This window comes from Danio aesculapii, chromosome 25 (assembly GCF_903798145.1).
Source record: "Danio aesculapii chromosome 25, fDanAes4.1, whole genome shotgun sequence".
Classification (NCBI taxonomy): Eukaryota; Metazoa; Chordata; class Actinopteri; order Cypriniformes; family Danionidae; genus Danio; species Danio aesculapii.
The window spans coordinates 31279675-31306570 of NC_079459.1; the positions used below are offsets into that span (position 1 = coordinate 31279675).

The window sequence follows — 26896 nt, forward strand, 5'->3', positions numbered from 1 at the left end:
GTGTGTGTGTGATGGAGTGAATGAGTGTGGCTTTAGCACTGGCAGCAGTGTGTGAGGTTTCAGCCGGTCGCTCACATGTTTAACAGGTCAGTGATGAACACACAGTGGTACGATGAGCTCGTCTGGACCAGCGGAAGGTCTGTACGGGACATGAGCTTGTGTGTGTGTGTGTGTGTGGTGTGTGTGACTCTCTCTCTCTCTTTCTCTCTGCTGTAGATGGTTCAGGCTCTTCCACAGTTAGCAGTATGCTGTTGGCTCCAGAGCAGCAGGATCATCCGGCCGACGTGCCCAGCGGTGAAGAGCTCAGTCTGGACCTGCTGTCGCTCGCTGTTCCCTGCTGGTATCAGGAGCTCTGGAGCAGCCCTGAAGCCCAGCGGGACGTCCAGACCTGTGAGTCAACCTGTGTGCATGTGTGTGTATGTGTGCGTGTGTAGACTGCTCCTGTGTGTCAAGATGGTTTAGGACTCTTTGAGTTTTGTGATCGCGCTGCTATCTATCTATCTATCTATCTATCTATCTATCTATCTATCTATCTATCTATCTATCTATCTATCTATCTATCTATCTATCTATCTATCTATCTATCTATCTGTCTGTCTGTCTGTCTGTCTGTCTGTCTGTCTGTCTGTCTGTCTGTCTGTCTATATCATTCTATATCCATCCATCCATCCATCTGTCTATCTGTCTGTCTGTCGTTCTCTATCTATCTATCTATCTATCTATCTATCTATCTATCTATCTATCTATCTATCTATCTATCTATCTATCTATCTATCTATCTATCTATCTATCGCTCTATCGCTCTATCTATCTATCTATCTATCTCTATCTATCTATCTATCTATCTATCTATCTATCTATCTATCTATCTATCTATCTATCTATCTATCTATCTATCTATCTATCTATCTATCTATCTATCTATCTATCTATCGCTCTATCGCTCTATCTATCTATCTATCTATCTATCTCTATCTATCTATCTATCTATCTATCTATCTATCTATCTATCTGTCCGTCCGTCCGTCCGTCCGTCCGTCCGTCCGTCCGTCCGTCCGTCCGTCCGTCCGTCCGTCCGTCCGTCCGTCCGTCCGTCCGTCCGTCCGTCCGTCCGTCCGTCCGTCCGTCCGTCCGTCCGTCTGTCTGTCTGCCTGTCAATCTATCACTCTGTCGTTATCTATCTATCTATCTATCTATCTATCTATCTATCTATCTATCTATCTATCTATCTATCTATCTATCGCTCTATCGCTCTATCGTTCTATATATATCTATCTATCCATCCATCCATCCATCCATCCATCCATCCATCCATCCATCCATCCATCTATCTGTCTATCTATCTATCACTCTGTCGTTCTCTATCTATCTATCTATCTATCTATCTATCTATCTATCTATCTATCTATCTATCTATCTATCTATCTATCTATCTATCTATCTATCTATCTATCTATCTATCTATCGTTCTGTCTTTAGTAAAGTACCTATAAATAAGCAAATTGAATTTAAATTTGTACTGAGACTTATACTGAAAATAAGTATAAATAAAAGCTATATTTGGAAATAAAAATGTTGTTAGCCATAGTTCATTTAAATGCTAAAAGGTAGATTTATATAGACATGTTTACTTTATTTACATGTACATTCATATGTAAAAAGGTCATATAAAAATAAAAACTGTTAATTGTAACTAATAATTTAATTCTAAATGACATTAAAAAATATGAAATTAAAAACTGAATATTTAAAATAGTTATACTGTTTATATACAATACTGATATGAGCACAGTGAATTGTAATTAATTATAATATATAATAAAATAAAATATAGAATTTAAGTGGTCATTATAAACATGAAAATAAAACTAATTCATTAGAATAGATGTCTTTTATATATTTTTGTACACTGAAGCACTAACAGTACTGCTAAAGAAATGTTTTTGTCAGTTTGTATGTGCGTGCGTGCGTGCGTGCGTGTGTGTGTGTGTGTGTGTGTGTGTGTGTGTGTGTGTGTGTTGGTGGATTGTTCTGGAAGCTCTGAACTCTACTGATGTCTCATAACTTAATTTCTCACTCATGACTAATCATTTTCACACCGTTCACAAGGACAGAACGCTGGCTTCATCAGCATTGCTTGCGTTTCATTTTGACTTTCCCTTTAGTCTCCCTGTCTCCGATTACAAGCGTAAATGTGTCCATCCCTGATTTAAATGAAAGCCATGATGTGCCTAGGGTTTGTTCTGACCCAAATCCAGTAATACACACACCCACACACACAGAGCTCATTTCTGCTGTCTCATTCAGCATTCATTCCCATTTATTCAGTGCTATTTTCATGACGCTCTAAAGAAATGCACAAATTATAAACACACACACCCAGTCTGCCACTTTAGTTCTAGATATTCATTCAGAGGTCTTTATTCAATTCTCATTCACAGGCTCTCAATTTGAAAGTTTAATTTGATTCATTCATTCATTCATTCATTTTCTTTTCAGCTTAGTCCCTTTATTAACCTGGGGTCGCCACAGCGGAATGAACCGCCAACTTATCCAGCATATGTTTTACACAGAAGATGCCCTTCCAGCTGCAACCCATCACTGGGAAATATCCATACTCACTCATTCACACTCATACACTACGGACAATTCACCCTACCCAATTTGGACTGTGGGGGAAACCAACGCGAACATGGGGAGAACATGCAAACTCCACACAGAAATGCCAACCAGCGACCTTCTTGCTGTAAGGGCGATTGTGCTTCCCACTGCGCCACCGTGACGCCTATTTTAATTCAATACATTTAATTTCAATACAACTCGATTTTGCAAACATAGATTTAACCCATATGCTATTGATATTTCTAAAAATGCCTTTCTATTTTAGATTTGTAAATAAGTCATGATAATATGAAATAATATAGCTTGTTTTTTTATTTAAAGACCCCAAATTATATACACATAGATTTTAAATACATCAAATTGATTCTACATGTTAATAAAGCTGTGAAACATATTCAGCGAAGACCATAGAATTTTTTGTTTGTTTTATCTATTTAATTTTATTGGCATAAACAATGTATTTTAAGGTTGCTGTCCCTTTAAAGCACAGGTGTCAAATCCAGTTCCCAGTGGGCCGCAGCTCTGCACAGTTTAGTTCCAACCCTGCTTTAACACACTTACCGTTAGGTTTCAAACAAGCCTGAAGCACTCGATTAGTTTGATCAGGTGTGTTTAATTTGGGTTAAAGCTAAACTGTGCAGAGCTGCGGCCCTCCAGGAACTGAGTTTGACACCTGTGCTTTAAGACATCATATACACAGATAATATCTCTGAACTGCTTTCACTTTCGACTTGACTGAGTTTACATGAATTTAACATGTTTACATCAATATTGTAATGATATTTCAGCACATAACTGTGTATTAAACTGTTCAATTGTAATAATGCACAAAAGTGAAGTGAATCTTTCAGAATATAGTACAAACCGATTCATGGCTATTGATAATTTATACCGAATCAACCATTTTTGTTTATGATAAATTTACTTTCTTTTCTTTCTTTTTTCTTAAGACATTATACACAGATAGACTTAAGTCTAGATGTTAGACTTGACTGACTTTACATGAGTTTTACATGGATTCTCAGCAAGATTTCAACACATAATTGTCTATATAACTGTTTGAATTAAAATAAGCCACAAAAATGAAGCCAATCTTTCTGAATATAGTATAAAAACTGATTAATGGCTATTGAGAATCGTTATCAAATCAACCATTTTTATTTATGATAAATTTTCTTTCTTTCTTTCTTTCTTTCTTTCACATTATACAAGTCTCTTTAAGGCAAGTCATTTCACTCGGCAGCCATCTTTGAAACACCCCTCGGGCAGTATGCTCGGGCATACTGTGTGAATGGGGAAACATCAAATTCTCCAAAACTGTTCGCCAAGCTTATGATTACACTACTTGCTATACGCTTTTATACACATATACACTTATTTAACAACACACTTTACATGCCAATTTGCACATAACAGCTGCACATATAGCGTTGTATATAGTAATAAACATGTACATACACTTGTCAATCTGTATATTTGCACTCACTACTAACTTCTATTTTTTAAAATATATTTATTATCCTGTTGCACTGTAGAAGCTCTGTCACGAAAACAAATTCCTAGTATGTGTGAACATACCTGGCAATAAAGCTCTTTCTGATTCTGATTCTGATTAAATATTTTGAATCACCAATAAAATTAAACAGCGACTGTCTCATAAGTTTCATTTCTAAACGTTCGAATCAAACAAAATCGGCATATTTTCAGGTTCCCTGAGCTAATGCGCATTTGCACTTGAAAGGAACGAGATCACGACACCAACCTCATTTATGGCCGTTATATACACATTGTCATCCTCTGAATAATGATTGTCAGATCGCGCTGCTCTTCTAAAGTAATCCACAATTTGGTCTTGATGGCAAATCTCCTCCAGAAATGATAGCAACTTGTTTACAAGTTTGTGGGTGTGAGTAGTTGCTGTCATGTGATGTGCGTGTTCATTTCATACAGATTACCAAACTAGAAAACTTTTGTTTTCAAGTGTAGCTGGTTAATTTAAAATCACAGATATTAAGCTTTATGTGGATATTTTCCTTGTGTCTGTGAAGCAAATATTCGCTGAGATTCCAGTGTGATTGTTGACCACATAAACTGTCGTGAGCCCTTAGAAACGTCAGTCTATAGTGATCAATGATTGGCCCCTGTACTAGTAGGCGTGGCTTCATTTGCCATATTGACTCATACATTTTTCCCCATTCAAAACTATCCTAGTGACACGTCTTGTGTATTCTAGAGTCTTTGATTATACACAGATATACACAGATCTGCATTTCGTTGCCTTGTACTTGTACATGTGTGATGACAATAAATTGAATCTAATCTAATCTAAATATAATGTCTCTGAACTGCTTTCACGTTAGACTTGCCTGACTTTACATGAGTTTTACATGAATTCTCAGCAAGGTTTCAACACAGAATTGTGTATTTAACTGTTTGAATTGAAGTAAGCCACAAAACTGAAGCAAATCTCTCAGAATGTAGTAAAAGAAACTGATTCATGGCTGTTGAGAAACAATATCGAATCAACCGTTTCTTTAAATTGATAAATTGACTTTTTAATCCATCTCTTTTTCCCCAGGCCTACATTTTTGTGTCTGTCTGATTAAAAACGCCACAAAAAAATAACACATTTTGTTGTGCAGCGTTGAATCTCTTGGGTTCGCCACGAGCTGATGGTGATTGGGGTGAGCATCAGGCTCTCCAGGCTGATGCGTCTGCAGGAGGAGGAGATTCGCTGGAGTGTTTGTCCAGACTGATTCCCACACTGGAGACTCACTCTCTGCTGCACTCCGGCTCCAGCAGCCCTGTCAACTCAGAGAACAGCGCCGTCTCTTCAGGGTCAGAACACCTGGTGAGCAAACCTATAGACGCTTTTCACATTTCCAGGTTTCTCAGTTGTGGATGTTGTCATAGTCGGGTAAACTTGGAGCACAGTGAAGGGGAGTACAACAATTTAATTTAATATAATAATAAAAGAAAAACGTTCCGATGGTGTTATCAAGGCTTTCAAAAATGGGGAAAAAATTATGTGATACTGATAACGACAGCCAGAAGAGAGAACGTTCTCATACACGCTGCATTAGAAACACCTCGAGTGGGAATTAGTTTTTTGTAAAGTGATGCAAAGATGATATACCACATACACATATAATATTCAGATGTTTTTATATACATTTTTTGCAATTTTTTTGCTATTTTTTATGCAAAAGCTCAATATCTCAAAATAGCTGAGATTTTTGAATGCTTGAAATTCAAATGCAGATTTAGCTATTTGTACATGTGATTTTTCTAGGTTAAAGGTCAAACCTGTTTTGATTGCTGTAATTTCAGTGCATCACTGATTGCATAGTGGATCAAACTTTTTTGTTAATTTTACTAGAGTTTCACGAGTTCACACTTGCAATAGTTTCAGAATAAAGCGTATTTGGCGTGCTGTCCGGGGAGAGGGCTCTGAGCTCGGGGAAGACACCCAAACTCGAGTTATTCCTCTTATCAGGAAGCAGAGAGGAATAGGGATTCGAGCAAAGTATCTAGCCCGGCCCCAGAACGCTCCCCCCGGGATTGTAATGCTTAAGAGGTGAGGTGACGGGGTGGTGGAGGGATGCTAAAGTCGTAAGATGCTGCAGGTAAGACAGCTTTGGTATATATAGGGGTTTGGTCAAGAACTGATTGGATAATAGAATAATTGTCAATGACGTATTTGATACTGAAACTTCTGCGCGTGCTCCTCCCGAAATTTGTTTATAAAACATCACTTATTAATCTGTGTCTCTCCATCAGGCGTCTTTTAGAGTTTCTCCTCCGTTGCCGATGCTGCCTTTGGGACTGCGTGTGGAGGAGCTGAAACTGGGCTCAGATGTTGGGTTGGATCAGAATCCGCTAAACACCTTCATGAACGCCCCCAGTGGCCGGGCCGAGGGCTCCATTTTCGGCCGCTGGTCCACAGGTCCCGTCTGGCCCGGCTGGGACACTGTGGGCTTGAATAAACCCTTATTCTGCATCGAGAGAGAGGCAAAGCTTCATAAACAAGCTGCAGGTAAACTTTGACATCAGCAAAAAAAAGTGTAACTTATTTAAGTTAACTTATGAGCTAAATCAACACAATTCTTGAGTTTCACAATTCTTGGGGGGGGGTGTAGTTGTTTTATGGTCAATCCAATTAAATTTGTAAAAACAATTAAGTTAACTTAATAAATTTGTGTTGGAACAGCATGAAGGAACTGTGTGAAATCCAGCATTTTTACAGTGTTTAAATATACATCAAATTATGACAAGACATATTTTTGGCAAGCTCACAATACGGGAAAGGTAGTTATTATTAGTCAATGTATTTATTTACTAAGTAAATAAATATCTTTGACACAATCTACATTGTAAAAGTGCTATAGAAATAAACATTATTTTATTAAAGATTTATTCTGTTTATTATTATATTAAAGGCCTTTATTCTGCAAAATACTATATCCCCTTATTACACGGCTACTTGAAACAAATCATAAAAATTAGACAAAAAACATTGTTCTGTGCCATAACAATTTATTAATTCTTTAATTAAATGCAAAGCTGACAGAAACGAAAACAGCTGATTGGAGTATACACTAACCTGTGCATTATTCAGTCACAAGATGGCGCCAAACAGTCACAAACGCAAAACTGACAGAAATGAAACAGCTGATGGAGTATACACTAACCTGCGCATTATTCAGTCACAAGATGGCGCCAAACAGTCAAAAACACAAAGCTGACAGAAACGAAAACAGCTGATGGAGTATACACTAACCTGTGCATTATTCAGTCACAAGATGGCGCCAAACAGTCAAAAACCCAAAACTGAAAAAAACAACACTGGCTGAATAAAGCTTATACTGACCATACATAATATTAATTCACAAGATGGCACGGTCAACAGTCAAAAATACGCTGCATGACAGACAAGCAGTGGCATGGAGGGGATGGGGGACGGTTGGTTGACATGTCGTGGATGAAAGTAAGAACCTGGGGGGCGGGGTGGGGGGTGGGGAGTAGAGGGAGGTCTTTCGCTTACAAAAGTTCAGGAGCAGGGGGTTTCTGGGGGGAGTCGCATACACTTCCCTTACTATTCTGCCTTTATGGACTTTGGCCATGTTCTCTGTTCCCGGATGAGTCTGTGTTATTCAGCAGTTGTTATCTCAGAATACCTCGGAATATCATGACTGACAAATCAGAATCGAGTATTCCAGATAGCCATGTAATAAAATGTACTATGTGTGCCGTATTGTAAAGTGTTAATTTTTCATATATTACCAATGTTATGTTGCTGCTGGAAGGGCATCCGCTGCATAAAAATATATATGTATATGCCAGAGTAATTGGCAGTTCATTCTGCTGTGGTGAACCCTGATAAATCAGGGACTAAACCAAAGAAAAGTGAGTAACAATGTTTTTTCTAGTAATAATAACAGATGGTGGTCCTCTTGCAATACCGTCATGACCCACTGGGGGCAGTGGCGCACATGTTGAAAACCACTGATATAATCATCTAAATTCACCAATCTTTCTTCATATTTTGTGGCTATTATTCAAGGTTGTGTATGGTTACAAATATATCTGCACTCTGTCTGGCATTTATTCATATTTTTTGATTTTCTGATTGATCTTCTCACAGCCGTGAATGAAGCCTCGTACACCTGGGAGGGCAGTCTTCCTCCGCGCCACTACAAAACCCCAGTGTACTCCTGTAAAGTGTTTCTGGGAGGAGTGCCGTGGGACATCACAGAGGGTGATCTGACCACACACACGTCTCGCATGGAGATATTATAAATCAGATCATATTTCAGAACACGGTTTGTGAATGACAGTGTTTCTTTCTCTGTGCAGCGAGTCTGCTGAGCACATTTAGTGTATTTGGCCCATTGAAAGTGGAGTGGCCTGGTAAAGATGGTAAACATCCGCGATGTCCTCCTCAAGGTAACAGTAAAGTTCTTTTTAATTGTAGCAAATATTATTTTACAATAGAGTAACATCATACTATGTAGGCTAGATGCAATAAAGCACCACTATTTAACCTTATAGCGCCATATATACATTTATAAGCCGTCCTGTAATATTTTTTTTATTCGTATTTCAAATATTTCCCAAGTAATGTTTAACAAAGCAGGAACATTTTTCACAGTATCTACTTTTTTTCTGGAGACACTTGTATGTCTTACAGACTGAATGTAACTTAAAGTAACTAAAATGTGTGTTATGTGCTGTCAACATGGTAAAGACAAAAGAAAGTAGTTTTTAGAAATGAGTTATTAAAATTATTATGTTTAAAAATGTGTTGGAAAAAAATCTGTTGTAACATGACTTTCTCAAGATTCTAGATTCATTCATTCATTTTCCTTCAGCTTAGTCCCTTTATTCATCAGGGTCACCACAGCGGAATGAACCGTCAATTTATTCAGCATATGTTTTACACAGTGGATGCCCTTCCAGCTGCAACCCAGTACTGGGAAACACCCAAACACCCATTCACACACATACACTACGGCTGATTTAGTTTATTTAATTCACCTGTACCGCATGTCTTTGGATTGTGGGGGAAACCGGAGCGCCCGGAGGAAACTCACGTGAACACAGGGAGAACATGCAAACTCCGAACGCCAACTGACCCAGCGACCTTCTTGCTGTGTGGTAGCAGTGCTAACCACTGAGCATTTTTCCAAATAATGTGTCAAAGTACACATATTTTCTCACCAAAAATCGCTTCATTTGCTGAAACAGAGAAAGTTGTGGCCAAATTAAGACTCAAAATCACCTCAGAGTGGATGAAAACATCCCCAACAGTACAGCAGAGTTCATTCAACCCCTATTTGACCCACTAGTCTATATATTAATGCTATATAGTGAAAGGAAGTGTTGATTTGTGTCCCTGTAGGTTATGTGTATCTGCTGTTTGACTGGGAGAAGTCTGTGAAGTCTCTCCTGCAGGCCTGTACTCAACACTGCCTGCAGGCCGACGACTATCTCCAGTTTTACTACAAACTCTCCAGCAGGAGGATCCACAGCAAAGACGTGAGGAGAAAACATGTGCTGCATCCCTATTCGCATACTATCCGTCCTAAATATTATTCAAAAATAAAATTAGTGTGTCCCGAACTGCAGTATGTTGAAAAGAGTATGCCAAAGGTTCCCGGATTGTCTACTATTTCCAGGAGAAATGGAGTATATGCACACAGACTTTTATTTTTTAGTCCGCCAGCCCAATCGCTTCCAGTGAAATGTTTTGCATAACAAAATCGCCACATTTAAGGTCTGATTTCTTCAAAAATCAGTGATCTTCACTGCATGATAGATATAACTCTGGTAACTCTGGTGTTATTTAAATGGGAGCGGGCGGCCTAACAATATAGTGTTCCAAAGTCCAGACGTTATTTCGGAACAGCATATCTGTGATTTTCTCATTCATATTGAGCACCAGTACAGCCAGTACTCACCAGACTGTTACACATGCTGAACGCATGACCAGTGCTTTCTGCACATGCTTTTTTTTCGCACAGTATGTGTGCGCATCATCTGCATAATAGTCCTCAAAGCGGGCATTACCAACATGGGAGAGAAAAGTCAAGGTGTGCTGTCCTTCAGGCTGCATTAAAAAACGGTCAGTTTACTGTTAGAAGACTCACATCAGGCAAATCTGATGTATAGGAGTCTTTTTCATGCGTTATAGATGTGTTGTGAATTTCTCTAGTCTGGCTCACGGCACCAAACTGTTGTGAAATTCTAAGACGAGCCCAAAAAAACAAGGGAGAACGGTTATCTTCAAAACAGAATCCTTTAATAAGAAGAACTCAGCGTGGCTGTGGCGTCATCAAAAGAAACTCTCAACTGTACAGCAGGCATGTTTTATATAGTTTACAGACAGTGATTCATAGGGGTGGAGACAAACCTAAACAAAGCATGCAAATGAAGAGTAAATTGCCTTTCCAGTCCCGATCTGATCAGCATATAAGTACCCATTCACGATACATTTTAGCATTAAAACAGTGTGCAAATGATGTTCTGGAGACAGAAACTGTCCGACCTGTTGACCGGCTTGAGAAGAAAATAGACAGCCGTGCTGTGAAACTGACAATTTGCATTACTTTGGAGACAGTCAGAGCTCAGGAAACCAAGACATTTAAAGGTCTGTCACACCCTAAAAACAACTTTTGAGTTATATATAGATTATATAAATTTATATTTCCACAGATGCAAACGGATAAAAAAATTACCCTTTGCGCAATGTGATAATACCTCAAAGTTTTACCCTTTAGCAGTCAAAAGACTGGAACCTCAGGTTTAAGGCGGCACACATGTCTCATCACAAAGGGGCAAACAAAACTGACATTTAGCGTACAATCCTTGCACAACCTACAGTTTTATCTGTGATCTCTCTCTGTTGGTAGTACCCAATTTAAACGTGAGATTTTGGAAACCAGATCTAAATTTATCGGGAACGGTCGGGTCGGGTAGAAAATTGTTCTAGGCGGGCAGCAGATGAACGAAGACTCAATATACAGCAGGAGCGATCAGATGCAGATTAAATCCTAGCGTGAGCAAGACTAAAAAATGTGTCCCATGCAGACCTCTAGTAAAAATTATATACAAACTACAAACATGGCAGACGCACGAGACCAACTGTCAAGTAGAGAGGCTTCAGTAAAGTTGTTTGATTGACTATTAATTCATATCTAGCCAACTGGAAAAGATTTAAATCACATTTTAACTGCAACAACAATGTGAACTTAAATCAAGATTTGTTTTGCATAATTATCCAAACACCGGAGGAGATTTCTCAGCATGAAAGACTGCTGCTGTATGAAAGAAATGTGTATGATATGACAAGATGATTGACAGGGTACGTAACTAAGCAACATAATGTTAATGTCCCAAAGCTTGCATACTTATATGATGCACACTCAAAAGTATGTACTTTTTCTTTACAAAAGAAGTACATACTTTTAGGAACTAGTGTACGTATGCAAATTGGGATGCAGCAGCGCTCTTAAATATTCACTATCAGTTCAGTTCAAGTGTTTAGCGCTTTTTACAATAATTATTGTTTCAAAGCAGCTTGGTTATTATAATAACTAAAGTTATTAGTTACCATAACTTTATTAGTTACTAATAGCTTTTAACCGTTCTACATAACCATAGTTAACCTGCAGTTATATAGTATAGTTGATGTCTATGTTTACATGTTCAATAAAGTGTATTATACGCGCATTAAGTGTATGTGTTGTCACTATCAGTAACCCCTGACCTTTGACCCCGACCTCCTGTTTCCGCAGGTGCAGGTCATCCCGTGGGTGATTTCAGACAGTAATTTCATCCGCTGTCCCTCTCAGCGTCTTTGCCGCAGTAAGACTGTGTTTGTGGGCGCTCTTCACGGGATGCTGAACGCTGAGGGTCTGGCCCACATCATGGATGAGCTCTTCGGGGGCGTCATGTACGCAGGCATCGACACAGACAAGCACAAGTATCCTATAGGTCTGTGCGTGCATCTGTAGTCTATATTAAATAATGCTCTTGTCATTTTAAAGTGCCCCACTTAAACATCTTTGATAAATGTTAAACCAATGTTGCGTGTAACTACTTACTCTAATTAAATTACTAAATACCCTGAAAAACTAAAGTTACTTTAATTTTCAGGTTATTTAATTACAGTTACTCATAATATACTTGCCTTAAATATTATAAATCTAAACAGAGACAAAAACAGGGGACGTAAAAAGACATAATGAGTAAATGAGCTGCTTTCTTGATCTAGGTTCAGGCAGAGTGACGTTCAGGAGCCAGAGGAGTTACTTGAAAGCGGTGACTGCAGCATTTGTGCAGATAAAAACCTCCAAGTTTACCAAGAAGGTGCGGATTAGGGATCAAATAAACCATGGCATGAGGTCAGCCCAGTTTATTTACCTCGTTTCTGTTTCTGTCTTGCCTCTGTAGGTCCAGATTGACCCATATCTGGATGACTCCATCTGCCAAATATGTAGCAGTCAGCCCGGGCCGTTCTTCTGTAGGGCTCAGGTATGGAATCAGATGAGTTACCTGTTCAGGTGTACACAGTTATAAACACCTGCTGAATATGTAGAGCTGTGGCAAAAAAATCTTTGAGGCTAGTTTTTACCAACAATTGGGTTTTAGACTTGTTTTAACAGGAGGTATTGCTTATGTATGCTTATGTATCAGACAGCAGATGGCTCTAGGCTAGTTTTTAATACCAGATGGCGCTCTAGGATAGTTTTTAACAACAGATGTCCTCTAGGCTAGTTTTTAACAGCAGATGGCTCCCTAGGCTAGTTTTTAATAGCAGATGATGCTCTAATCTATTTTTGAACAGCAGACGGCACTTTAGGCTAGTTTTGAACAGCAGACAGCGCTCTGGGATAGCTTTTAACAGGAGACAGGGCTCTAGACCAGTTTTTAACTGCAGACAGCGCTCTGGGCTAGCTTTTAACAAGAGACAGGGCTCTAGACTAGTTTTTAACTGCAGACAGTGATCTAGGCTAGTATTTAATAGCAGATGATGCTCTAGACTACTTTTGAACAGCAGACGGCATTCTATGCTCATTTTTATCAGGAGACAGGGCTCTAGACTGGTTGTTGACAACAGATATGGCGCTCTGTGCAAGTTTTCAACAGCAGACGACACTCTAGGCTAGTTTTGAACAGCAGACGGCACTTTAGGCTAGTTTTGAACAGCAGACGGCACTTTAGGACAGTTTTGAACAGCAGACAGCAATTTAGGCTAGTTTTGAACAGCAGATAGCACTCTAGGCTAGTTTTTAACAACCGATGTGGTGCTCTATGCTAGTTTTCAACAGCAGACAGTGCTCTATGCTAGTTTTTAATAGCAGATGATGCTCTAGACTAGTTTTTAACAGCAGACGGCGCTCTAGGCTAGCTTTTAGCAGGAGACAGTGCTCTAGACTAGTTTTTGACAACAGATATGGTGCTCTATGCTAGTTTTCAACAGCAGACAGTCCTCTATGCTAGTTTTTAATAGCAGATGATGCTCTAGACTAGTTTTGAACAGCAGACGGTGCTCTAGGCTAGCTTTTAGCAGGAGACAGTGCTCTAGACTAGTTTTTGACAACAGATATGGTGCTCTATGCTAGTTTTCAACAGCAGACAGTGCTCTAGGCTAGTTTTTAATAGCAGATGACGCTCTAGACTAGTTTTTAACAGCAGACGGCGCTCTAGGCTAGCTTTTAGCAGGAGACAGTTCTCTAGACTAGTTTTTGACAACAAATATGGTGCTCTATGCTAGTTTTCAACAGCAGACAGTGCTCTAGGCTAGTTTTTAATAGCAGATGACGCTCTAGACTAGTTTTGAACAGCAGACAGCGCTCGGCTAGCTTTTAGCAGGAGACAGTGCTCTAGACTAGTTTTTGACAACAGATATGGTGCTCTATGCTAGTTTTCAACAGCAGACAGTGCTCTAGGCTAGTTTTTAATAGCAGATGACGCTCTAGACTAGTTTTGAACAGCAGACAGCGCTCTAGGCTAGCTTTTAACAGGAGACAGTGCTCTAGACTAGTTTTTAACAACAGATATTGTGCTCTATGGTAGTTTTCAACAGCAGACGGTGCTCTATGCTAGTTTTTAATAGCAGATGATGACTAGTTTTGAACAGCAGACGGCACTTTAGGCTAGTTTTGAACAGCAGACAGCGCTCTAGGCTAGCTTTTAACAGGAGACAGGGCTCTAGACTAGCTTTTAACAGCAGACAGTGCTCTAGGCTAATTTTCAACAGCAGACGGCGCTCTAGGCTCGTTTTTAACAGGAGACTGTAATCTGCTCCAGACTAGCTTTTAACAACAGAGGCACGCTAGGATTGTTTTTAACAACTGATGGGGCTCTAAACTAGCTTTTAATAGCAGATGATGCTCTAGGCTAGTTTTAACAGCACTCTAGGCTAGTTTTGGTGGATATGCGCCTTCAAGGTTTTCAATTAAAATCAGTTGCCCACTGTTTCTTTCCATTCATTTGCCTTCTGTATTTGTAAGCAGACTTAGAAAAAATGATTTGTAATAATAATAATAATAATAATAATACTGCTTATTGGCTTCCAGATATAAAGAGTTGTCGGTTATTGTCATGTGCATTCCTATGTTGTAACTTGTGATAGGTCATAGTATTTCAGCTCATTAGTGTATAAATAAAACCAGACTGGCTTCATGTCAACCGTGTCATGTATAAAACAGCTTGTTATATAATTTGAAGTGGCAAACGGCTATTTTGTATTACTTGAATGTATTGTCATAATAATCACACTGGTTCATACCACAAGTAGTTTGACCATTTACTGTCATGTTTTTTCCCCGCAATGGCAAATGAAGTCCTAACATATTTGCAGAAAAAAAGCTTTGCATTATGACTAAAGCACATTTCTAACTCTTTTCAGGCCTGTTTTAAGTACTACTGTCGGTCATGCTGGCATTGGCGTCACTCTCTGGATGTGTTGAGCAGCCATCAGCCTCTCATGCGCAACCAGAAGAGCCTGAACCCAACCTAAACCCCCCACGCGGGGAAGAGTCCGGACTCACTTCACTGTTTTGGGATGTTTGTGTGAGGGAAGTTTCTGCGTTGTATTGCACTGCTCTCATTCTCGTTCATCAAGCCTCTATGCACAGTGAAGGGTTCATCGATGGTGACCCGTTTGCACAGTTAACTAGACAGCCATCGCCATGGAGATCTGATTTTAATAGTCGTGTTTTTATTTTAGATTTGGCATGCACAGAATATTAGTTTATTATCTCGCAGGTTTGACCCTTTGATGCAGGCAAATGCCAGTCGGTGCCTTTGGCTTCTCTTTATTTTAGTATTTATTTAAAGGCTTTTCTACTGCTGGTTTTGGCTTTTATGTGAACAGATGCTTTAGTCTTTTTTTAACGCTCTATTAAGTGGTTGATGAGCATCTTGACTTGTGAAATGCTCCAGGAAGTGACATCACAGCGGGCTGATGCTGTTGCTTAGCGCCGTCGTCAATCCTCCATTACATTGAATACAACACTGTTAGGATCTCTGTGGTGTACATAGTTTTATTTTAATCAAATAGCAGCTTTTATTTTAAATATAGCACTAGGGAAACGTTTGCCAGTGGTTTTAAAGATGTTTATTTGAGCTGATGGAGGTGGCGCCCTCGCTTTGAGTTCTTGTTTGTGTTAATAAACACTCATAAACCTTTGTTGAGTATGTGCGATACTCTGGTTTCTCACTCAAGCCGTGCCAAAGAGCTTCATCTCTTCCTCGTTGCCTTTTTGTGGCCGCTTTTTAGGGTTTCAAAGTCTCTACCTCATTGCTCTGCAAGTATCGCCATGATTATTTACAATTGTTCAGATCGGACTAAATAAAGTTGTTGAAGCATCAGAATTCTGCTGGATGTTCGTTTATTTCAGTGCACAAACAATAAAGTGCTACAAAATGAATAAATTCAGTCAAATATACAGAAAAATTCCGTAAAATCATCAAAATGGTTGTTAAAAAAGTAATTATTGATTATAAATGTATACAAATTCTTAAAGAGATTCTTATAATGCCTCTTAATAGAAGATGTAAAGGAAGTCTCTGCTGTCCCTGAGTGTGTGTGTAAAGTTTTAGTTCAGATACCACACAGATAATGCTTTATAACTGTTTGAAACTGAATTTATAGACTTTTATTGTGTCGTTTTGGTGACTGTCCCTTTAAATGAGATTGTGCTCTTTTTTAGAAGAGGGCGGAGCTACAGATGCCTGTGTGTCAGCATAGTGGCAGATTCACAAACATGAAACACAAAATTGATGACACGTACTGTACAAAGGCAGAATGTCAGTCAAAGTGTTTCTGCAGACTGTTTTTATCAAGTGTGATTATAAAAAATAAAATGAATACATTTTTACCATTAGAAACTGGTTATATTCACACACTGTCGCCACACAAATGTGTTTAAACCCCTTATCAAAGCGATTTTTGCATAATAGGTCTTTTACTTCTTTAAGGCTGGGCTAAATATAGATTTCTCAAGTTTAATAGATTCTCATTCTGAATCTTTTTTTCTCACCAAAAAGGAAATTCACTAATAATTTCTTTACCCTCAAGCCATCCAAACAAATATTGGGAACAGCAAAATGGAAGGCCATCATGTTTCTTGCATGTATATTATCTTTGCTTTGCCTGTATGTGTTTTTTAACTCAAAGTGCTGTTAGTCATTGACTTACATTTTAAAATGATCAAGAATCAAAGTTTTAGCTAAAAATCTTCTTTAATGAATCAAGAATGGCCTAATGGTGAGTAAATTACCAGCAAATATTCATTAGGGGTGAACTATCCCTTCGAGATAATGATTCACGCTGCCGATTACTCTCAGCATTTTACCATAATTAAAGACTGTACCGTTTTTGACACATGGAATGGCATGAAAAACTCTTTGTGGTCGGACTTCTCAAAGTGCAAACTGCAAAATCTTTGGTTTAGAGTTTTGCTCCCAGAATTACACATATGACTTGGACTGTTCAGCCAAAAATGAAAATACTCACGTTTTACTCTCCCTCAAGTGTTTCCAAACCTTTATGAGTTTTTTCTTCTGTCAAACACTAAAGAAGATATAAATGTTGTAAACCTGTAACCACTGACATCCATAGTACGGATTGACTTCCCTATTATGGATGTCAATAGTTACTATTTTCTGACATTTTTCAAAGTATCTTCTTTTGTGTTCAATGGAAGAACAAAACTAAAATAGGTTTGTTACAAGTGATGACCATTTTTTATTAGTTTTGGGTGAACTACAGTTGAAGTCAGAATTATTAGCTCTCCTGTATATTTTCTGTTTAATATTTTTAACACATTTCTGAACATAATAGTTTGAATAACTGATTTATTTTATCTTTGCCATGATGACAGTACATAATAATTTACTAGATATTTTTCAAGATGCTAGTATTCATCTTAAAGTGACATTTAAAGGCTTAACTAGGTTAATTAGGCAAGTTAGGGTATTTAGGAAAGTTATTGTATAATGATGGTTTGTTCTGTAAACAACCGATGAAAAAATATATAGCTTAAGGGGGCTAATAATTTTGACCTTAAAATGGTTTTAAAAAAAATTAAAAACTGCTTTTATTCTAGCCAAAATAAAACAAATAAGACTTTCTCCAGAAGAAAAAATATTATAGGAAATACTGTGAAAAATTCCTGAATCTGTTAAACATAATCTGGGAAATATTTGAAAAAGACAAATTAATTCACAGGAGGGCGAATCATTTTGACTTCAACTGTACCTCTTTAATGCCTGAGTGTGTGTGTGTGTGTGTGTGTGCATGTGCATCATGTGAGTTGAGTCTGTTTAGTTTGAGGCAGACACAGAGCCGCCAGTCCTCCCGCCAGCAGGAGCACACACACCATCATCAGAGGAACGGCACAGCTCGAGTCCACCAGCTGCCCGAAAACCACATTGCCCATGATGGCTGCCACTCGACCCACTCCAGTGAGGACCCCCAGAGCCGAGGAGCTGCATGGCAGAGAGGACAGTCAAGGTCATTCTTTAGTGTTCTTATCGCTATTTTGCATTCTTTAATGTTTTTCTGATGTTTGCAGATGTTTTAACGTTATTTTACATTATTTGCATATGCTTATAATAAAAATAATTTTTAATACACTAGAATAAATGCTTTTATTACATTTAGCATTGTGTTATCAGAATAAATACATTTAAATAAAAACAAAAGTTGCTATAAATTGTGATACGGTTTTACAATACTACTGCTTTAATTGGACTTTTGACCTAATTATTTCCAAAAGTGTAAATGGCTGCCCTGCATATTGCATTATAATCTCTGAATACTGGTGTTTACCGTAGTTGTGTGGGGTAAAGTTCTGTCCCAACGACATCCAGAGCGTTCCAGGAGATGACAGAAACGCCACTGAACACACAGGACACGATCAGACTCTGAGTTTTAGTCTTCACCACGTAAATGATGAACACACTCACGCCAGACACCAGTAAACTGATGGCTACGAACAGAGAAAAAAAACACATTATAGTCGACCTGTTGTACTTTATTGGTTGTTTACTACTTGGCAAACATTAAAGATATCACAGTAATGTAATATACCATACTGTAAATGCCCTAATTTGAGTTTTAAAAAAGCACAAAACACAATTTTATTATGCGTCTCTTTAAATGTAAATGAGCTGCTTCTCCCCGCCCCTTTTCCAGAATAGGGCGGAGCTTTTACAGCCCATGCTTTGGATACTCAGACTTAAAAAAAAATCCGTTTAGACTCCTCATTGACAGGATTCCTTTAATTGTATTTGTAATATTTTGAGTTAGATGATAACTCTACGAACACAAAAGGATTTTCCCGCCGATTCTGTCCATGAGGAGAATAGTGAAGATGTTTCCTGGTAAGTTTGAAGCCGCCGTTATAAAACCCTCCATGTACACTGAAACGCAAGCAAAAGAGATATAAATATGACGACTAAATAAAATATATGCATTTTAGAAAATATTTCAGTAACATTAACCTGCAGTTTTGACTGGATAGCAGTTTTCGTTCTCTGTGTTTTGGGCTCGGGACATGTTTGCACATGGAGAACCTCCATCTTCTGCCCTCTTGAAAAGCTCTGGAAACCACATCCATAACCCATAATACCTGCACAAAGAGGTTTACATCCTATAGTCATACTTAATTCAGAAGTTGCGTCATTTAAAATGAAGCTAGCTAATCAAAACAGCTGGTTAGCCAGTCAGAACTGAGCTTATTTACATAAGAGCAATTTACATAATGGTATACGACATGGCCGATATAATACTAGATATCTTAAAGGTATATTAGCAAAAAACATACTGTGTGAAAAGTAAGCCAATCAGAACCAAGCTCATTTGCACATTAACATCGTAATGTAGTACATAAATCTTAAAGGTACAGTAAAAATAAAAAAAACAGCCTGTATTGTGGTTAGCCAATCAGAAAAGAGCTCATTTACATAATTATGTACAACATGGCAGATATAAATCTAGATATCTTAAAGTTATACTAGCAAAACACAGACTGTGTGAAATGTAAGCTAATCAGAACCAAGCTCATTTACATATTAAAGACGTAGAATATAGATATTAAAGAAACCATAAACAGCCTGTATTGTGGTTAGCCAATCAGAAAAGAGCTAATTTACATAATAGTGTACAACATGGCGATATAAATCCAGATATCTTAAAGGAACATAAACAAAAAACAGTCTGTATTGTAGTTAGCCAATCAGAAAAGAGCTAAAAGAGCTCATTTAAATAATGACGTACAACATGGCGATATAAATCCACATTTCTTAAAGGTATAGTAGGATAAAAGGCACAGTAACAACAAATGGCCTGTGTTTTGGTTAGCCAATCAGTAAAGTGCTTATTTACATAATGAGCATTTTTCTGCTCATTATGTAAATGAATAGTGAATAGTCCAAAAATATTTATTTTTAGAGAAAATACATTGGTAGAATGCTGAGCTTATTCATTTTTAAATGTAGTTTAGTACCCAAATGAGATGCAGAAAAAGATGATCAGCAGAACGACACTTCTGGAAGCCAGCGGTCTGACAAACAACTGTTTCAGTGGGACTAGAGCCTGTAGAAGAACAACAATACTTCATGTCAATTAATAGTTTCTAAAAAAAAAAAAAATATATATATATATATATATATATATATATATATATATATATATATATATTTTTATATATATATATATATATATATATATATATATATATATATATAGTTTACATAACAAGTGAACCTGTTTGAGCTGACTGGTGAAGCGCTGTAATCTTAAGCCGCTGTGACTGGGTCTGTTTTTCACTTCATCATCTTTAGGTCTGATCATGAGCCCTGACGCCTGTTAACACAAACTCATATTCATGAAAGGAAAACCCATAATAATTAAGTTACTTTTATTACGGTGGGAAAGATTGGCTTACAGGAAATGGTTTTGTGGCACCTCTGTTATTCAGTTTGTATATCTTCTGGAACACAGATAAAGCCTCCATCTCACGTCCGGCCTGTGGTGGAGAAATATACACTAGAATAATGTATATTAGGGATGGAGAAACATATACTAGAAGAATGTACATTAGGGACACACCGATATGGCATTTTTGACCAATACAATAACCGATAACTCTTTAGATTTGGGGGTAGATAGCCGATATTTAATTATAAGTTATTTTTCTGTATGATTGCAAAAACAAAAGTGTACAATTGATTTTATTATTTTAAAACCTTATCTTTTCTGAACTTTTTTAATGGCCAACCTTAATTTATATAAATAAAATATCAAAAAACATCTACTGGCTGTCCAAAAAAAGGCATAAATAAAACAACCAAGTCACTGAACATTAACCAAAATCAGAATATCAGTAAAAAAAAACAGGCAGGCAGCAAGTGGAAGTAATACCTAATTTATCAGTTTAAAGATATCAACCTAATTTTGTTATCACACCAATAATGATAACATTAATAATAGCATTTATCGGCCGATACCGATATGACCACCGATATATTGTGCGTTCTTAAAGGGCACCTAGGTTACTCCTTTTTCCAGATTTAAGATAAGTCTTTTGTGTCCCTAGAATGTGTCTGTAAAGTTTCAGCTCAAAACAACCATCAGAGTGTTTGTTATAGCTGTCTGAAGGGTCTGTGTTATAGCTGGTAAAACATGGTTGCTGTTTTTTTGTACTGGGCCTTTAAGGCTAGTCCTCACACAGAGAGAGACAGAGATAGCGTGCGCGTTTAGCTTTGCACTCTGTTTGCACGCATATGTGACAGGATTCAGGTTAATCCTCACTGCTGTATGAATATCTGTTATGTTAATGTACAAAATAAACCTGATTTAACGTCCACAAACTGGGATTAAAGCGTCTTCTCTTATAATTGTTCTGACACGCGGTGTCGCTAAGCTAAATCGCTGTAATTCATTACACACATGCTCTGTTTTAAAACATTTTAAACATGTGAAACTCAGTCTTGATCACATTTGATGATGATTGATGATCTTACCGAACCGAACACGCCTTTTATTCCCGGTTGCTTTGCGCACGTCTGGTCTTGTTGATATGATTATACACGTGACTACCGGGACATGTTAATACGCACAGCTGTCAATCAATTCGGTGGGCGGGGGGACCGCACTCCTACGTCAAGTTGCAGTCGATCTGAAAACCGCTCCAATTGGTCCACCGTTTTTATGTTGTTAAATTTGAAAAAAAAAGGACTGGGTGAGTTTATATCACCTCAATATGACTGTCTACACTATATCTACACACATGTCTGTCCAAACAGCTTTAAAAGTATTTTTCACCATAGGTACCCTTTAATGTATATTCATGCCATTTCTGCAGGTATTAGAAATCAACCCTAACTCTAAATTCTACAGCTATAACATGATATATTGAATATTTACAACATATGGTTAAAATTTCGATTCATTTAGGATTTGGATCGTTCTGAACCTCCATGAGGAACTTTGGGCTTTCCAGCATGAAGAGTCTGAAAATCAGTGCTGATGACAGACTGGGAATCGAGCAGAGGACCACAAAAAGACGCCAACTCTTAAACTCCAACCAGCCCCAGTCAGCATTCAGAGATGTCCTGGGAATCACCAGCCACGCCACACCTGGACACAATATATATATTCAAATCAATACTAATGTGTGGATTTACTGTGTGCATGATGACAGGTGAGTACAGCCTGCTGATCTGTTTAATCAAATCAAATTTATTTATGAAGCACAATAAAAACCAGTAATTGACCAATGTGATGTACAAAATGTCTGCTAAAAACACATACACATTTAATAAATTGTATATATTAATTTATGTGTGTGTATATACAATGTACATACTGTATATTATGGTTTCGCTTGAGAAATGTACAAATTTATAAATATACATTTATTTATGACTGTTTTAGTGTGATTAATCAATATTAATTAATAATAAATCTTAGTTTTTACATAGTATTATTTACTATGTACATAGATAATAGATATTTAATTGTGCTGGGCAAAGATAACTTGCGATTAATAGCATCCAAAATAAAAGTTATATTATAAGTTATATATATTGATATTGCAATGTGAGTATACGCAATTGTCACAAAGCAAGATATGCAATATTGAGTCTGGATTATAGTTGACCAGCTAAGAGATACAGAACATGTGATTTTTTAGAGTCGCTGCTAAGTTTAACCACAATAGAGTGAAGGTTTATTATTTGCATGTGTTTTTAAGGCCTGTGAATGAGCATTTCAAGAGAGTTTAGAACATTTGGACACAAAAGATTACGATGTTTGAAGGTGTATCAAAGATTTATTGTATTTCAATTTTTATACAGAATTTGTACGATTTATGCAACAGCAACAAAAAATTCTTACTTAGAATATTTTGTCCTGTTTCTAAAGTAAAAACAAGTAAAAACAAGATTATTTTACTTTCCCCATTGGCAGATAATTTAGCTTGTTTTAATTAAAAACTCTTAATTTTGACTCATTTATTCTGAAGGTGAAAACAAATCAATATTTTTACTTGCTCTAAGAATTTTTAGATATTAAAAATGACTAGAATGACTAGACAAAGCAAATACAGTTGAAGTCAAAATTATTAGCCCCCCTTTGATTTTCTTTTTTAAATATTTCCCAAATGATGTTTAACAGAGTAAGGAAATGTTCACAGTATGTCTGATAATATTTTTTCTTCTGGAGAAAGTCTTATTTGTTTTATTTCGGCTAGAATAAAAGCAGTTTTACATTTTTTTAAAACCATTTTAAAGTCAATATTATTAGCCCCTTTAAGCTATCATTTTTTTCGACTGTCTACAGAACAAACCATCATTATACAATAACTTCCCTAAATACTCTAACCTGCCTAGTTAACCTAATTAACCTAGTTAAGCCTTTAAAAGTCACTTTAAGCTGTATAGAAGTGTATTTAAAAAATCTAGCAAAATATTATTTACTTTCATCATGGCAAAGATAAAATAAATCAGTTATTAGAAATGAGTTATTAAAACTATTATATTTAGAAATGTCCTGAGAAAATCTTCTCTCCGTTAAACAGAAAAAATAAACGGGGCTAATAATTCTGACTTCAACTGTACATTTTTCATTGTGATTATTCAATTTCTGTACCATAATACTGCTAGGCTCCCCAGAAAACCATCAAATAGTGCTATTCAATTCATCTTGTGAAACTGTATTCCTATCGCAATATTTAGCACAGAAAATCAAATCTTGCAATATCAGATTTGTCCAATATCGTGCAGCCCTATATATATTCATTCATTAATTTTTTGGGCTTAGTCTTTTTATTAATCAGGGGTCGCCACAGCAGAATGAACCGCCAACTTATCCAGAATATGTTTTACGCAGCGAATGCCCTTTCAGCTGCAACCCATCACTGGGAAACACCCATACACACTCTTTCACATACATACATACATACATACACTATGAAGAGTTTAGCTTATTTAATTCACTTATAGCACATGTCTTTGGACTTGTGGGGGGAAACAGGGCACAAAAAAACTAAATAGATATTTCAGGGGCGTCGCTAGACCCAATTTACTGGGGCATGTAAAAATCTCCAGTGCCCCAGTAAAAATCTCCAGTGCCCCAGTAAATGCATTGAGATATGATTTACTTCATCATGCTTTGATGAACTTATGTTTTACTTCACAAGTGTATTTATTAAGAGTGGTAATTCCGAAATAAAGACGTTATACTCTATGTGCAACCGAACCAACGCTGGTGAAAGCAGTGCAATCAAGCAAACTGACGCATCTCCGTATGTCCGCAGAGAATCCGCGCACCTCTCGCACACGCTGCTCTTCTCCCGGTGCGAGACCTGGTAGTTAACATGTGCGCCAAAAAAGTAGGCAACTTGCTGCTCACGCGCCGCTCATGCGTTGTAAAACCGGCGTAACAGCCTTTTTTGTTTTGCAAGTCGACAAAACTAAAGTTTAAACAATATGGCGGTGATCTTACTAAGCGTGCCTCCTGATAGATATTTTTTTTGTATGAAGTATGAAAAGGTAAGACTTAATAAAACCTAACGTTAATTCTCTGCCATGTGTCAACTCTAAGACAACAGATAATTCTATAAAACATATTTTTTGTATTTTAGTGAATTGTCTATAGAATTTCATTCAAATGAAATCAATATTTACGCAAAAGATTTCTTAAATGATTTTAGCATATCACTCCAGTTGTTAATTAACATTGTTTTCCAGTTACATTTAAGATTATTTAGAATAATAATTGTATAATAACAAGAATACTTTTATTTATAATAAATATTTATTTAAAAAAAAAAAAATATATATATATATATATATATATATATATATATATATATATATATATATATATATATATAATAAAAAATAAATATATATATATATATAGGGGGAGGGAGTGCGTGCCCCAGTAGAGCTTTATGTCTAGCAACACCCCTGAGATATTTATATATAATCTGCATCGTGTATTTATATTACACGTGAATCATGAATACACATCACACACACACATGTGCAGATACCAGCTTTTATTTTGAGTGTGATTAATCATATTTAATCATTTCCCAGCACAAGTCTATGTACTTTATATTATTGACTTTATATGTTTAGTTATGACTTTTTGGATACAGATGATTGTCTTAACTCTTCATTTCGCAGGCGCTTTTCTCTCAAACGATTTTTTTTTTTTACCTGCAGCTAAAATATTTCCAGCCATCCAGAAGGCTGCCAGAGCACTAATCATCGCCCCCCTCCTCAAACACGGCTGAAACTCCGAAAAATATGAGAAGATGACAGGAATGGAGCCGCCGACCCTGAGAATGAGACACAGATGCATTTATGTCATTCTTGTGATACCACTGCATGTAACAAAAAAAATCCATTATCGGCATGTTATTATTACCCCACTCCACTGAAGAACCGCAAGAGCAGAAAGAGCCAGAAAGTTGGTGCCAAACTGGCCACCGCCCCGAATGTGCCATTGACAGCCAGAGAAACCACCAGGATGCTCCGCCTTCCTCTGCGATCAGCCAGAAAGCCCCAGACACAACCGCCCACCATCATCCCTGCAGGAGCAAACACACTATCTTACTCAACACATGATCAGCACAACAAAGTCACGCTAATGTCAGCAGATTTAATCACTGGGTCAGTTAAGTATGAAACGGAGAGCATGACACTGCAGTTTTCACATAAACACACTTCAAAGTTCAACCAAACTGGGAACTAATTGGATTTGTGACACGATTTAAAGCAGCCGTGACCGACCCTGTTCCTGGAGATCGACCTTCCTGCAGATTTCAGTTGCAACCCATATCAAACACACCTGCCTGTAATTATCAAGTGCTGTTCAGGTCCTAATTAATTGGTTCAGGTGTGTTTGATCAGGGTTGGAGCTGAACTTTGCAGGAAGGTCGATCTCCAGGAACAGGGTTGAGCACCACTCATTTAAAGGGATAGTCCACACAAAGATCACAAGTGGTTCAAAACTTTTATGATTTCTTTGGTCTGTTGAACACAAAATAAGATAGTTTGAAGAATGTTGGAATAAACCACTGACATCCATAGACGGATGGGCTAATCATTTTGACTCCAACTGTACGTGGTATGTATTGGGTATATGTCTTTTTTTAAAGCATCATGATTATTATTGATACCTCCTTCATTATTATTGATAGCATTGTTGCCATCTTTACAGAATATTAACTTCATCATCACCGGCTTCAGTGTTATTATTATGAATCAAATATGGAGACAGAAACAGGATAGATGATAACCTAGAAAGATGCTGGCGGTGAGGATGCCCATGTCGGCCGAGCTGAGTTGGAGGTCACAGCGGGCAGTGGGCAGCAGGAACGACACACACAGGATCTCCACCGCATCGCTGGCGTTTGCCCATCCACAGACTACTAACAGCAGCCAATGGAAGAGACCAAACCCTGCTCACACACACACAGAGAGAAACATGAGCCGACCACTGCATCTGAACATCTGTATGATGGTAAATGTGGAAAATATGATGGAGAAATAGAGATGACTTTACCTGCTTTCTCAACAGCCTCCTCATATGAAAGTTTCTTTCTGCTGGACGCCTGCTCTTCTGAATGACAGAACCATTTATCAGCAACTTAACATCAGCAAAAATGTCCCGTGTTGGGGTATGTGTCATTAAATAGAATTATTTAAATTAATTCAATAATATAGGCTAATTTATAAAGCA

The 26896-nt window shown here is 37.5% G+C and overlaps 2 protein-coding genes across 2 annotated transcripts in view; one reads left to right on the forward strand and one right to left on the reverse strand.

Annotated features, from left to right (window-relative positions):
- Window positions 1-16005, forward strand: cpeb1a (cytoplasmic polyadenylation element binding protein 1a). Its single transcript, XM_056451661.1, has 11 exons — window positions 1-137; window positions 217-390; window positions 5265-5473; window positions 6403-6658; window positions 8267-8380; window positions 8479-8568; window positions 9524-9660; window positions 11919-12117; window positions 12398-12492; window positions 12577-12657; window positions 15038-16005. Exons 1-11 carry the CDS (start codon window positions 113-115, stop codon window positions 15146-15148), a joined length of 1491 nt encoding a protein of 496 aa, XP_056307636.1. The 5' UTR covers window positions 1-112; the 3' UTR covers window positions 15149-16005.
- Window positions 16006-26896, reverse strand: part of sv2 (synaptic vesicle glycoprotein 2) — a 13038-nt gene continuing 2147 nt past the window's right edge. The window contains exons 2-13 of the mRNA XM_056451660.1: window positions 26720-26776; window positions 26454-26615; window positions 25580-25742; window positions 25369-25490; window positions 22116-22279; window positions 20586-20666; window positions 20405-20503; window positions 20145-20233; window positions 19141-19268; window positions 18964-19059; window positions 18467-18626; window positions 16006-18123 (exon numbers count right to left, since the gene is read on the reverse strand). Of these exons, the coding sequence (XP_056307635.1) occupies window positions 17940-18123; window positions 18467-18626; window positions 18964-19059; window positions 19141-19268; window positions 20145-20233; window positions 20405-20503; window positions 20586-20666; window positions 22116-22279; window positions 25369-25490; window positions 25580-25742; window positions 26454-26615; window positions 26720-26776 (1505 nt within the window). The 3' untranslated portion in view covers window positions 16006-17939. The remainder of the gene's footprint in view (window positions 18124-18466; window positions 18627-18963; window positions 19060-19140; window positions 19269-20144; window positions 20234-20404; window positions 20504-20585; window positions 20667-22115; window positions 22280-25368; window positions 25491-25579; window positions 25743-26453; window positions 26616-26719; window positions 26777-26896) is intronic.